General features: G+C 33.4%; 2 protein-coding genes across 3 annotated transcripts; one reads left to right on the top strand and one right to left on the bottom strand.

The window, feature by feature from the left end:
* Positions 1 to 287: 287 nt before the first annotated feature.
* LOC143080874 (sorting nexin-21-like) lies at positions 288 to 10,478 on the bottom strand. Of its 2 annotated transcripts, XR_012979811.1 has the most exons (4): positions 9,985 to 10,478; positions 4,637 to 4,752; positions 749 to 2,271; positions 288 to 702 (listed from the first exon to the last, which is right to left on the bottom strand). XR_012979811.1 is itself a non-coding variant. In XM_076256981.1 (3 exons), exons 1-3 carry the CDS (start codon positions 10,169 to 10,171, stop codon positions 1,603 to 1,605), a joined length of 972 nt encoding a protein of 323 aa, XP_076113096.1. In that variant the 5' UTR covers positions 10,172 to 10,478; the 3' UTR covers positions 288 to 1,602. The 2 variants fall into 2 exon arrangements, 1 of the variants encoding a protein (XP_076113096.1); XM_076256981.1 differs by having other exon boundaries at positions 288 to 2,271.
* LOC143080873 (uncharacterized) lies at positions 10,324 to 12,617 on the top strand. Its single transcript, XM_076256980.1, has one exon. It carries the CDS (start codon positions 10,411 to 10,413, stop codon positions 12,589 to 12,591), a length of 2,181 nt encoding a protein of 726 aa, XP_076113095.1. The 5' UTR covers positions 10,324 to 10,410; the 3' UTR covers positions 12,592 to 12,617.
* Positions 12,618 to 13,668: the final 1,051 nt, after the last annotated feature.

The following is a 13,668-nucleotide window of genomic DNA, read 5'->3' as shown; positions in this document are numbered from 1 at the left end:
TATTTTATGATGAGACATAACATATATAAAGGTTAAGGATAAACACGGATGCGGCCACTTTCATTTTTGACAAAAAACATCAGAAAAGTGACATTTTTCGGCACATTTGGTAGATTTTTGATATTTGAGCTTGAATCAGATCGAGTTTAATGACTAAATCAGTTAAAATCTTTCACATACACTAATTGATTCAAATGAAATAGACACTTAAGTGTTTAAAAAGTGGTCAAAATCTTTCGTCAGATGAACCTGAAATTTGAGGCCAAAATCGGTCCTTACCGGACCTACTCCTTTCTGTCAATTTTTCACAAACAACCCATCTTTTGATTGGTTATCTAAACTAAGACTGTGAAAACTAAGAAATTAGGTCAATGAAAAAGTATTAGCTAATTATTAATTTGTTGAAGGTCACATTAGGGAATTACAGATCAAATTTATTACCAGTAATTCCAATATCAAGCTATTATGTGTTTCTATAACAAAATTTACCAACAATCTATGTGTATAACATTAATCAAATCTTTTTTTATCAAACCTTACAATAACAGACTAGTAAACAGGAGACAACACATAAAATCCATACAAATATTACAAAATATTATAAAATAAAAATCATACAAAAAGACAATCTCAAAATTTGTGGAATATAACTGACTTACTTAGATCTACAACCATTTGATTATGCTGACATTAACATCATACCTAACACATAGCTACATGTTTGATTATGCTGACATTAACATCATACCTAGCACATAGCTACATGTATCTATAAAAATACAAATTTGTATATGATAAGTGTACAAAATAAGTTCAATGATTCAATTTGAAAATCTAGTTTAACAATGTCAAATCTAAAGATTTAATAAAGGGGAGTTAATACAGTTTAAAGGGAGATACCAATTAGCAATTCATACTGTTCACATGTAAATGATCTTTTCCTACTAACATGTATCAGAGATTTTAAATAGAACTATTAAATTTTGACAATTTAATTGACAAAAATTATAGTTTGAGAAAATCTCCATGTTGCTAAAAAATTTCAACAAAAGAATCATAATATTTATGCTAATTTTTCTAGGAACACTATTTTTTGAGTTTCAAGATCTTATATTAATCTACACACCTATGCCAAAATCACAAAAAGTAAAATAAAAAAATGTGAAACTGTATATATTGACATATATATGACTTGTTCTTAATTATCAGTAAAGTACAGGTAAAAAGATATATTGCCACTTTTTAAAAGTTAGGATAAAAAATATTCACCATTATCATTATAAATTTATGAATGAGATTCAATTAAATCAGAATATGTCTGGCATATTTTTAAATTATATAGTTATATAAATAAATTTTCATTCACAAAGAAAATATGTATGTATCAACTATAAAATCATCTTATTTTTGGCAATTTATGAAATATGAGGGTACATAACTTTGAACATGTGACTACTAGTATTTTATACTTTTCTGATTTCTGAAATTTAAAATACAGCAACATAAATCTCCCGTAAGTATATACAATCCTATTAAGCACCAATTCAACCAGTCATATGCCTTAATCACAGAACATTTTATGTAATTTGTTTTTTGTTGGCATCAACTATTGATTTCCTTGACCACTGTATCTAACAAATTAGTATTTGTTTCAGTGGCAATTCCTTGGTTTCTCAATTCCCCAAGCTTGGCTTCTAAATGAGTTTTTTCTTTACCCAGCATCCAATGCAAATATATTGATGTGTGTAACAAGGGGAGATAATAAGTGATGTCCTTTGTGTCCTCCATACAGGAGAGTCCTATTGTAGAATACTTTAGAGCTCTTTCAGAGTCTTTCAGCGCCTGGTAACAGACCACTAAAGCACATAAGGTTTTGATAACATCAACGTGGGTGGTTCCAATAAGCTTTTCCTGCACTGGAAGACATTTTTCCAACAATGAAATTGCTTCTGAATAATTCTTAGAACCAATCATTTCATTTGCATTACTGATTTCAGTTTCATAGAAAAATTCCTTTGTTTCTTGAGAAAATCTTATCTCATTCAGTCCCATCAAATGATTCAGATATTGTTCAAAAGCCCTGCTTCTCTTAGCAATGGTTTCATTTTTAAAATTACCTACTAATACTTTCCCAGGAAATGACACACTGTCCATTATTTCTGGAAACTTTTTCCTCAGCTTCACATTAAACTTTTCAAAATCAGAGTATCTTTTGTGTAAAATACCTGGTGTTTTTTCTATTCCATGTCCAGAAATTAAAATTTGATATACCTGTAAAATAAAGATATATATTTTTGTAAATGTGTTTTAAAAACAAATTAAGCTTTTAATACATATCATGTTTATTTTTTCTGATGTATATTTTTAAATCACAAAAAGCAGAATAATTGAAAAAAGTTACTTAATATCTAGGAATTAATATAATTTATGTTTACAAATAGAAATCTCAACAATACTTTTTTTTTTATTAACCTCCTAATACAATTAATCAATACACCATGTTCAGAATAAAAATATGTGTTTGTTCTTAATGTAAGCATTATAACTGTGTGCTATACATGTAATTAAACAACATTTATACAAAGGGGTTTTATTATGTAACATAAACACTTTGTATATATATATATATATATATACAACTCGTCTAAACATCAACCCAACAATGTTAGATCTGTAAATTTGCTTTCGCAAATTTTTGGTTCTTCCCTCGCCGGGATTCGAACCCATGCTACTGTGATATCGTGACACCAAATCGCCTGCACTGCAGCCGTCCCTCTAGACCACACACCACCTGGGCTCTCAAAAAAAGAGCTTTCGCTGGCCGTGTGTTACCTTTCCTCGTCAGTTTTAATCTAGCGGCGTACTACAGTACATGATATATAAGGCATGAAGATGTTATTGTTACAGATCAGCTAAATTATCTATAGTAAAGGGTCCTACAAATTAATGTAATATACAGTCACAGAAAATAATTATATATATATATATATATATATATTTTGATAAATAAAAAGTCCTTGGTACAGAAAATATAATTTAAAAGTAAAAAACACAAAAAATCACATCATAAATCGAACATTGTTTCTGTTAGCGCTTTCACCGCATCTCCAGCGGTTCATCAGACAGAATTGTTATATATATGTAAAGTCTCTGAATGATTGTATAATAAAAACTATAACACAAATTCCCATACGTTTCTGGATCCAGTAGCCAACCATTTCATTCAGAACAATCATTCAATGACAAATTTGAAAGTTACCGCCATAGAGAGAGTATTTGGGACAGAAATTTACAGAAAAACTAAAGAAGCCTTTTGGATGAAAAAATTTAAAACTTTAGAACCTGAAGGACTCAACACAATGTATGAACGATAATAAATATATTTATATTAAAAAAGCGAAAAACGCGGCAAATGAACGTCATAGAAGTTATTATAACGTAATGTATCCAAGCGATGTAATTGTTGTTTCAATGTTGTAATTTATTCCAATGAAGAAGGCCGTAATGGCCGAAACGTATGGGAATTTGTGTTATAGTTTTTATTATATATATATATATATACAGTTCTTAGCCTCATACATTTGTACATGTATAAGTTTTGTCCGTAATTAAATACTTGCCAGATATTTAACAAACATATGTTTGTCCATAATATTTGTCCCTTGAATGTTTGTCCCTAATATTTTATTAACTGTGCATTTGCATTCAGATATTGTCAATCAAATTCATTTGTTCATAATGTATTAATTTACGTTTTTTGATTGAGTTAGGCCTGCCAATTGATATTTTATCGTGTGTTTTTCTATGTTGTGATGTTATGCTATTGTTTCAGAAAAAGGGGGAAGGTTTGGATCCATTAAAACGTTTAATCCCGCTGCAAATGTTTGCACCTGTCCTAAGTCAGGAATCTGATGTACAGAATTTGTCGTTTGTTTATGTAATTTATACGTGTTCCTCGTTTCTCGTTTTTTTATATAGATTAGACCGTTGGTTTTCCCGTTTGAATGGTTTTACACTAGTAATTTTGGGGCCCTTTATAGGTTCTTGTTTGGTGTGAGCCAAGGCTCTGTATTGAAGGCCATACATTGACCTATAATGGTTTACTTTTTTTTAAATTGTTATTTGGATGGAGAGTTGTCTCATTGTCACTCGCACCACATCTTCCTATATCTATATAAACTTTTAAACAATTGTTGCTTTTGAAGTTTTATTTTTACATGTTGCAGACATGTTTATTGTTGTAAAAGATGGTAATTTTTGAAATTTGGCAAATTTTTAAATCATTTTCAGGCAAGATTATTTAAGACATATTTTTCAATAATCATAACTAGCTATATATAGTGTATGCATACATGTAGGAACCTCAGTGGTCTAATTTGTTCATCTACAGTAATATATAATACATGTACAATGTAAATGTATGTCACCTCTATGGTTGTATATTTGAACCCTGCATGGTTGTCACAAGCATTTGACTTCAATCTCAATTTTAAGTTTGTTAGTTTTCCTGCTGAATATCAGTGGTTCTTTCCAGGTATTTAAGCCGTTGAAACTAGCAACCATGATTTTGCCAAGGTCCACGAAAGTAATTAATATCAACAAACAAACAAATAACATATTTTATAATTTAACCTACCACATAAGTAGAATTGCCGTCTTTGATTCTTTCAGCAGATATAACTTCAAAGTTTACGTATCCCACACTTTCTCTGTTACTCTCTATTGACACACATCCTGGACTCGATGGTGTAGCTAGAATATAAAAATAAAATTTATTCTCTATCATTGTAACAGGATTGCTTCCCTTAGAAAATGTGGTAGATACTAAGTGAGCTGTAAGCGATATACATGTAGCTAAGAAAGTACTTCTTAAGCTCAGTCGGTAAACACACTGCCGTGTAACACAGACAAACAGACCTGGAGACAGATCTGATATTAAACAGTGTTATATTTTTTTCAATGGGTCCCACATGCAATGGTTATTATGGTGTCACTTCCTATATATCAAATGACATCATTGTTGGGCAAGTGACGTCACAGACATCAAGCTGTCAGATTTCCTGACACAGAAAATGCAACCTTAAAAAACTACCAACAGCAAGAGGGTAAAATACACCTTATCGCTATTTGTCCGCCATTACTGGCCATCATACAGGTTTTCCCTTAAATGTTGACGTCATAATACAAAATAACTGACACTACAATAGAAAAGTGATTGTTGTGTGAAGTCAATAGTTCAAGCCGTTTTGTTTTGATTGTTTGGATTTTTCCAAGGCATTCGATAAAGTCAGACACAAGAGACTTTTGTACAAAGAAGAGTACTATGTTAATAACAGGCCAACACTCCAATGGATCAGGGACTTCCTCAGCTCCTGAAATCAGAGAGTCGTTGTGGATAGTAAAACATCTGACACTGCACCAGTCCAATCAGGAGTACCAAACATCTGACACTGCACCAGTCCAATCAGGAGTACCAAACATCTGACACTGCACCAGTCCAATCAGGAGTACCAAACATCTGACACTGTACCAGTCCAATCAGGAGTACCACACATCTGACACTGCACCAGTCCAATCAGGAGTACCAAACATCTGACACTGCAGCAGTCCAATCAGCAGTTCCAAACATCTGACACTGCACCAGTCCAATCAGGAGTACCAAACATCTGACACTGCACCAGTCCAATCAGGAGTTACAAACATCTGACACTGCACCAGTCCAATCAGGAGTACCAAACATCTGACACTGCACCAGTCCAATCAGGAGTACCAAACATCTGACACTGCACCAGTCCAATCAGGAGTACCAAACATCTGACACTGCACCAGTCCAATCAGGAGTACCAAACATCGGACACTGCACCAGTCCAATCAGGAGTACAAAACATCTGACACTGCACCAGTCCAATCAGGAGTACCAAACATCTGACACTGTACCAGTCCAATCAGGAGTACCAAACATCTGACACTGCACCAGTCCAATCAGGAGTACCAAACATCTGACACTGCACCAGTCCAATCAGGAGTACCAAACATCTGACACTGCACCAGTCCAATCAGGAGTACCAAACATCGGACACTGTACCAGTCCAATTAGGAGTACCAAACATCTGACACTGCACCAGTCCAATCAGGAGTACCAAACATCTGACACTGCACCAGTCCAATCAGGAGTACCAAACATCTGACACTGCACCAGTCCAATCAGGAGTACCACAGGAGACCACTCATGTTCCTTCATCAACAACCTACCAGACTACATGTATGTTTAGTCATCAACGACCTACCAGACTACATGTAATTTCTCGCTACATTGAAGACCTGTTGGTGACCTTCTGCTGTTGTTTTTTTCTATGGTCGGGTTGTCTCTTTGGCACATTCCCCGTTTCCATTCTCAATTTTATTATTATTATTAGTCATCAACGACCTACCAGACTACATGTATGTTTAGTCATCAACGACCTACCAGACTACATGTATGTTTAGTCATCAACATTTGTCTATTTGCTGATGACTGCGTACTGTACAGCAGGATCCAAAATGATGCAGACTCCCAGTTACTATATATACAAGACATGAACAACTTGCTTAGATGGGAATCTGATTAGCAAATGAAATTCCATCCCAGCAAATGCCAACTGCTACGCCTTACCAACAAGTGCAAACCACATCTAACAAGCTACAACATTCATGGGCACAATTTAGAACTGGTTGACTCAGGAAAATATCTAGACGGCACAATCCACATAACTATTAATTAGAACACCCACATAGAGGGTATCCCATCCCTAGATTTTCCATGCAGTTCAACTTTTTCCATGATAAAATGATGGAAAATGATGGAAATTTTGTTTTTTTCCATGAGTTTCCATGGAATTTCATGGAAAAATAATTCATGTCAGATGGAAAACTTATATGTGTTACTTATTCCATCATTTTCCATGATAAGATGGAAAACTTTCCATGGAATTCCATGGAAAAAATACTTTTTGGATGGAAAATGGGATGGAAAGTAGACTAATAAAACTTTGTAGATGGAAAAGAGGATGGAAAGTGGACTTAGAATATTTTTGAGATGGAAAAGAGGATGGAATCTTGACTTAGAATATTTTTAACATGGAAAAATTATAGAATCTTAACTTAGAATATTTTTGAGATGGAAAGTCATGGAAAAAATGTACACAAATTACATACATTAATTCTTTATCATCAATTAGACAGTGAAAGAAATGTAAAGTGCCATCTGGTTTTCATTGGTCTTTGTGTAGAAGACAGGAAATGATATGACCATACAGTGTGAGGCCAAATGTAGGGTAGAACATGGATTTATACATTTTTGTGCAATTATTATTACTTAAAACATAAAAATGGTAAATAAACAATAAATGGACAATCTTTTATTAATATATATATAAAATATCCAAGATTTAGGTAAATAACAGTATTCAATTGTGACTCTTTTAAAAGAAATCAGATAACTCCTCATACATGTACATCCCCCAACACATTGAAAATTTGAACTTGCAATGGATATGCAGGCAACAAATAAAGATGTCTTCTCTCCTGAACAAAATGCAAAATTTATATTGGACTTAGATTAAATAGTTCCAAATAGTTCTTGACATCGAATAGTGCAGATTTATTCTCTGATGACTTGCATTGACTGTTGGATTTAGAGCATATTTTTTGGTAAGTACACTGAATTATATTCTACCATTTTAAGTGTGTGCAAGCTCCTTTAGTTCAACATAAAAACATCATGAAAACACCTATAGTAGATTTTTCACTTATAATTATAATGATTGGGTATTAAGACAAGACAAACTGTATATGGTGTATTATAATAACTAATAATCCACTAATGAAGTAATTTGGTTATAAAATTTAAGATCTGTTGAAATTGGTTGCCAATGAGAAATAGATCCATAAAAGTAAAAAAAAGTGTATCTTTACAGCAAACTGCAGATCAACACTAAGTTCTAAATATATGAAAAATACCAATGAAGACATTTATATACAATAATTATGGAAAAAAATATTTAGGACAAAGACTAAAGTTGTTAACCATTATTAATAATGTCATTATTTAAAGAATATCTCTTTATTTATATTACAGTAAAATTATTTTTAGGTATCATGAGGAAGAAATGAAACTCCAATAAAATGGTTAATGCTGTTCTACAAGATGGATCTACTGAAGCCTGGTGCTGACATAAGAGACATTTATAACCTTAATTTCTTGATATAAAGGCAGTGTAAACATATACCAGTATTGAAAGTTTTTCTTGTTTGTTGTATTTATTATAATACATTAAATGAGTTTGAATTAAAGGTTAAAATGATGTTTGAGTCTATTGCTTATTACTGACCATTGTAAGACTCAAAAGACCTTACCAAACCGAAAAAAGCATGGTACCTAGTTTTTTTTATCTTCATTGATTATTACAGATATTGTTAAACAGGGTATATTGTCAAAAGGTTAATTTGAGCAATTCATTTTAAAAGGAAATGATGGAAATATTTCCATGGAATTCCATGGAAAAAGCAATTCTATGTAATATATTTCCATGGAATTCCATGGAAAATGTTTCAGATGGAAATATTATTAATTCCTTTTTTTCTCTTTTTATTTTCCATGGATTTCCATGGAAAACAGGTTCCAATACTCATGGAATTCCATGGAAAATATTCCATGGAATTCCATGCAGTTTTCCATGATAGATGATGGAAAATCTAGGGATGGGTTATAGCTAAAAAGGCTTATTCAACCAGGTCCTTCATCCAAAGAAATCCTCAGCACTGTCCCCAACAAACAAAAGCTGTATGCTACACAACGCTAGTCAGACCATTGCTTGAGTATGCATGCTCATATAAAAAGAAGATGTGGCATGTTTGGCAATGAGACATGTACAACTATCCACAAGAGACCAAAATGACACAGACATTATCAACTATATGTCACCATACAGCCTTCAACAATGAGCAAACCCCATACTGCATAGTCAGCTATAAAAGGCCCCGATATGACAATGTAAAACAATTCAGACGAGAAAACTTATGGCCTAATTTGTATACATAAAAAAGAACGAAAAACAAATATGTAACACATAAACAAACGACAACCACTGAATTACAGGCTCCTGACTTGGGCCAGGCACATGCATAAATAATGTGACGCCGACGGATTAAACATGTTAGCGGGATCCCAACTTTCCACCTAGTCTGGGACCCGTTCTCCAACCTTAACATACAGAAATTAGAAAGTGTGCATAGAAGATCAGCCCGGTTTGTATTGAGCAACTACCAATAAACCAGCAATGTAACATCAATGCTAAAAACACTACAGTGGCAACCACTAGCTGAGAGGAGGCCAACTGCAAAGCCATAATGATGTACAGGATAGTAAATGGCCTTGTAGCAATACAAACGCTAGACCTACACACAACATCATCCGTAGCAAGAGGACACACAACATGATGTCTCGTACCGTATGCCAGAACTTCAACATACAGGCATTCCTTCTTTCCAGACAGCATATGGATATGGAACAGCCTCCCACAACCTTTGGTGGACAGTACCTCACTAGATTCTTTCAAGCAGGGGGTACTGAGCTGCAGTATCCCTTAATCACACCATCACGGCTTCAGACTGTTTTTAACTTGCACCTGTAAATACTTTCTTGCACCTTTGTTGTCACTCCCAGCATGTGCAAATGTGCGATAATACTCAATTAGAGGACTGCACTGTTTTGGAAGAAGAAGAAAAAGCTACAGTTTCTCAGGTCAGCCGGGAATAGCTCATTAGCTGTGAGGTGTATTGGCAGATCTTAATTTCCTAATTTTAAATTTTAAGGAAAAAAAATCTGTAACACTCACACATTAAAGATTATGGATGGATAGGTTAATTGTTATAATTTACATGGTTCTTCATTTATGTCTCCCTAACCTATTTCTTAAGGGTTAATTGTTATGAAATATCACTTACATGGTTCTTCATTTCTGTCTCCCAAGCCTATTTCTAGGGTTAAGTTGGAACTCCTATTGTCAAAGACATCTGAATCATCTGCTAACAGCTCGTCCTGTATTTCTTCTGAATGACAATCATTGCAGTCTAATCTCTTTAAAGGCATTTTATTAAATATTTGAATGACAGCTGCAGCTGCATTATACATGTACTAGTCTATAGTCATATTTTTTTCCTTCTTTGTTTACATTTTTCACAGTTACTTCCGGTTGCAGGAGCGGTCACTTTGAATAAATATCTATTTTTACAGAAGGGAGAAAAATCAAGACTTTTGAAATCAGATAAAAATACAAATAGGTCTTATTTACTTTTTGAATATAATTTAACATATTTTTATACGACAAAATCCGTTATAACCAATCAAATTCGAAAAAGTATCCTTGCAAGATGGCGTCGACTGTTGCCAAAGCTCAAACATTCTTTTGTGAAAACCAATATAAGTCTGTCATACAACTATTAAATGATCAGAGAAAGGCACGACGGTTCTGTGATGTAATTTTGCGAGTTGGAAAAGAACAATTCTATGCACATTCAAATGTACTAGCAGCAACCAGCCCTTATTTCGGTGCGTTCTTAGGACAGGGTCAGGATCACCCGAGAGCATTTTCACAGAAAATCCCACAAGTTATCGAAATACACATTGACGGTGATTGTGATAACCAAGGATTTACAACGGCTGTGTCGTTAGTACTTGATTATATGTACACCAGCAACATCACATTAGACTCTGATTGCCTCGTTCAGGTTGTAGAAATTGCAAAAATTATGCAAATAGAAAAAGTTTTGGAATTTTGTAATACATTTGAATCTGGCAATCAATTAGATGCCGACATATCAATAGCTAAAACTACACCTGTTCAAACTCAGACAGAACCGCAATTTACATTTTTAGACAATAAATCTGTTCAGACATGTGATATTGACTCAGTTTTTGACATGTGGTGCAAAAAAAAGCAAGTTCGAAATCTTGAACATTTTAATGTAGACTATGTAGAGAAAATCGAGGGTCCAAAAGTGAAAGATTGTAAAATACAAGCAGCAGAAAAATACAAGAAACTTATTAAAAAATCGGGCGCATTTCTTATGGACAGGAAAAAGGATGGCAAGAAAAATATTTCATTACTTGGAGTAACACACAGAAAAAGAGGCCGCCCACCACTACCAGAAAATGCTAAACTTAATGCCCTTAGTGAACAAAAGCAAATGAAAAGAAAAGGTGAAACTGATAAGATAGAAGAAAATCCAACAGCAAAAGCACCTGAATCAAATCACAAGCACATCCATGAAGAAAGTCATGAAGATACAAATTGTAAACGCATAAAATTTGAAAATACTGAAACATTGAAAAACAGAAAAGGAACTTACATTGAACAGACAGAGGGCAGATTTCCTTCACGAAAAAATAGAGGAAAGAAACCATCAAAATTTTTAGATGATGCTGAATCAGATTCTGATGCTCTTGTGGTTGATGAAACAGGGGATGAATCTTCCCAAAATCAGCCAAAGCTTGAAAATATATGGCACAACTGCGATGAATGTCCATATTCTACAAACTCGTCATATCAATATAATAGACATACTAAAGCTCATCAGAATGATAGAGACCGTCTTGAAGGAAGTGATATTAAAGAATATAAATGTGATCGCTGTGATTTTTCATCTTACAAATACAAAGTTTTACAAACACACATTCAAGAACATCTACATGCTGAAAATATTTGCAGTTTTTGTGATTTTGAAGCAGAAAATTCAGACTCGCTGCTTGAACACATCCTAATTCATAAACCACCCAATCCGTTTCATTGTATTTATTGTGACAGCAAATATAAAACTCGAGCTCAGTTAAATGTCCATCTTCCAAAACATTTAACTGTTAAACCTTTTATCTGTGAAATTTGTCAAACTGGATTCAAGTGGAAACATGCACTTAAATGCCACATGGCCACTCATAGTGAAACAAAAGATCATCTGTGTGATGTTTGTGGATTTGCAACTGCTCACAAAAGTCAATTAAAAGCACATAAACTCATTCATACAGGAGACACATATAAATGTGAATATCCAAATTGTAAATTCCAGTCAATAAAAAAGCAGAGTTTGAAATATCATTTACTAACACATACTCAGGAAAAACCTCATCAATGTGAAATATGTGGGCAAAGTTTTTCATTGAAAAAAAATTTAAACAGACATGCATTACTTCACACTGATGTGCGACCACATAAATGTAAATTTCATGAAGTTTGTAACTTTGCAACAACAAGGTATGATAAGTTAAAAGAACATTTGCTCAAAATTCACAGTCATGGAGTGGCACCAAGCAAAAAGTTTAGACTTTCTGATTATCCAAAAAGTTTAGTTCCTCCTGATGAAGAAGAGCCTCCAATGCCTAGCATGCCTAGTGTTATTCATATTGAGAATTCTGATATAAGTTTAGGCCAGATATCATTGAATGATTTAGAGACAAAAGTATACATACAGCAACCTGGAGGAGAATCTGTACCCATCACTCTTGTGGCATCTAAATTTGAAATACCATATCAATTGATAACTAAGCTTGAAAATTAATTGTTACTTGAAGACTTGTATATATATATTAAAATAACAGTATTTATGACAAATAATTTTTATATTTCATAAAGTTCTATTTAACATGTTTAATGTAGAATTTAGAGTGGGAATACAGAATGTGTTATAGAGACAACAACTTGACCAATGAGCAATGATGAGCAGAACACAGCCAATGCCACTAATTGGTCTTTGACACATGAAAATTATACCACTCAGAGACGGCTTCAACTGACCTGGTCCATAAACAATAATATAAACTTGTTCAGCAAAAAGGATGCAACACTTATTTCCAAAAAAACATTTAATGAAAAAAAAAACCCGTAACAAACAAGGTTCCTGACTGTGTACAGACACTTTGTACATTATGTTTAATAGATATTCCATACACCTGTGTATGTACAAAATGAAGAGGGTTATTGGGTAAAAGTCAACGAGGTCATGTAGGTGGCAAACTGCTTTGTTACTAAGGTAAACACATGTTAAATTGTTAATCTTGAATCTCTATGATATCTGTATTGATTGCATGGTTTTATAGTGTGTTCTTTTAAACTCTTTTAAAATAGTATGACTTGTCTCCCTTTACATTACAGATGTAGAAAACAATATAAACAAAATCAGCTTATCATGGTGGAAACTGAAATTAATCCTTTTATTTGACCTTTTGTATTACTTATCAAACATGTACAGCAGCTGCATATATGTGTCTGTGTATACTTCTCTTGAATTGGATGAACTACTTTCTCTGTCGGCATGATCAGGGTTTCAATATTAATTTTACTTATACAATAAAGGAATTGTATACCTTTTAATACACACACAGCTGTCACTGTATAAAGAGAAGAATTTGTGAAATGATTGCTAGTGAGAAAACTTCACCAACATTATCAGAGACCAAATGATTACATATATAGGCCACCTTCAACAATAAGCAAATATCACATAAGCATACCACATGTATGTTTTCTTTAATCAAATAAACTGATATACTTATTTTCAGAAGTTCATATGCAGAGACCTAGTCATTCTAAAAAGACCCTTTTGGAATGAATCTCAAAACTTATTAACATATTCAGT

This window comes from Mytilus galloprovincialis, chromosome 6, assembly GCF_965363235.1.
Source record: "Mytilus galloprovincialis chromosome 6, xbMytGall1.hap1.1, whole genome shotgun sequence".
NCBI lineage: Eukaryota > Metazoa > Mollusca > Bivalvia > Mytilida > Mytilidae > Mytilus > Mytilus galloprovincialis.
This window is presented reverse-complemented; position numbering and strand designations above follow the sequence as displayed.

What these genes read in the sequence shown, in the direction of transcription:
- LOC143080874 (XM_076256981.1), bottom strand. Translation starts at nt 10,171, where the DNA reads ATGTATAATGCAGCTGCAGCTGTCATTCAAATATTTAATAAAATGCCT. An exon ending in AGACAGAAATGAAGAACCAT is followed by an intron (nt 4,753 to 9,984) that starts GTAAGTGATATT and finishes TTTATATTCTAG; the next exon opens with CTACACCATCGAGTCCAGGA. An exon ending in ACGGCAATTCTACTTATGTG is followed by an intron (nt 2,272 to 4,636) that starts GTAGGTTAAATT and finishes TTTATTTTACAG; the next exon opens with GTATATCAAATTTTAATTTC.
- LOC143080873 (XM_076256980.1), top strand. Translation starts at nt 10,411, where the DNA reads ATGGCGTCGACTGTTGCCAAAGCTCAAACATTCTTTTGTGAAAACCAA.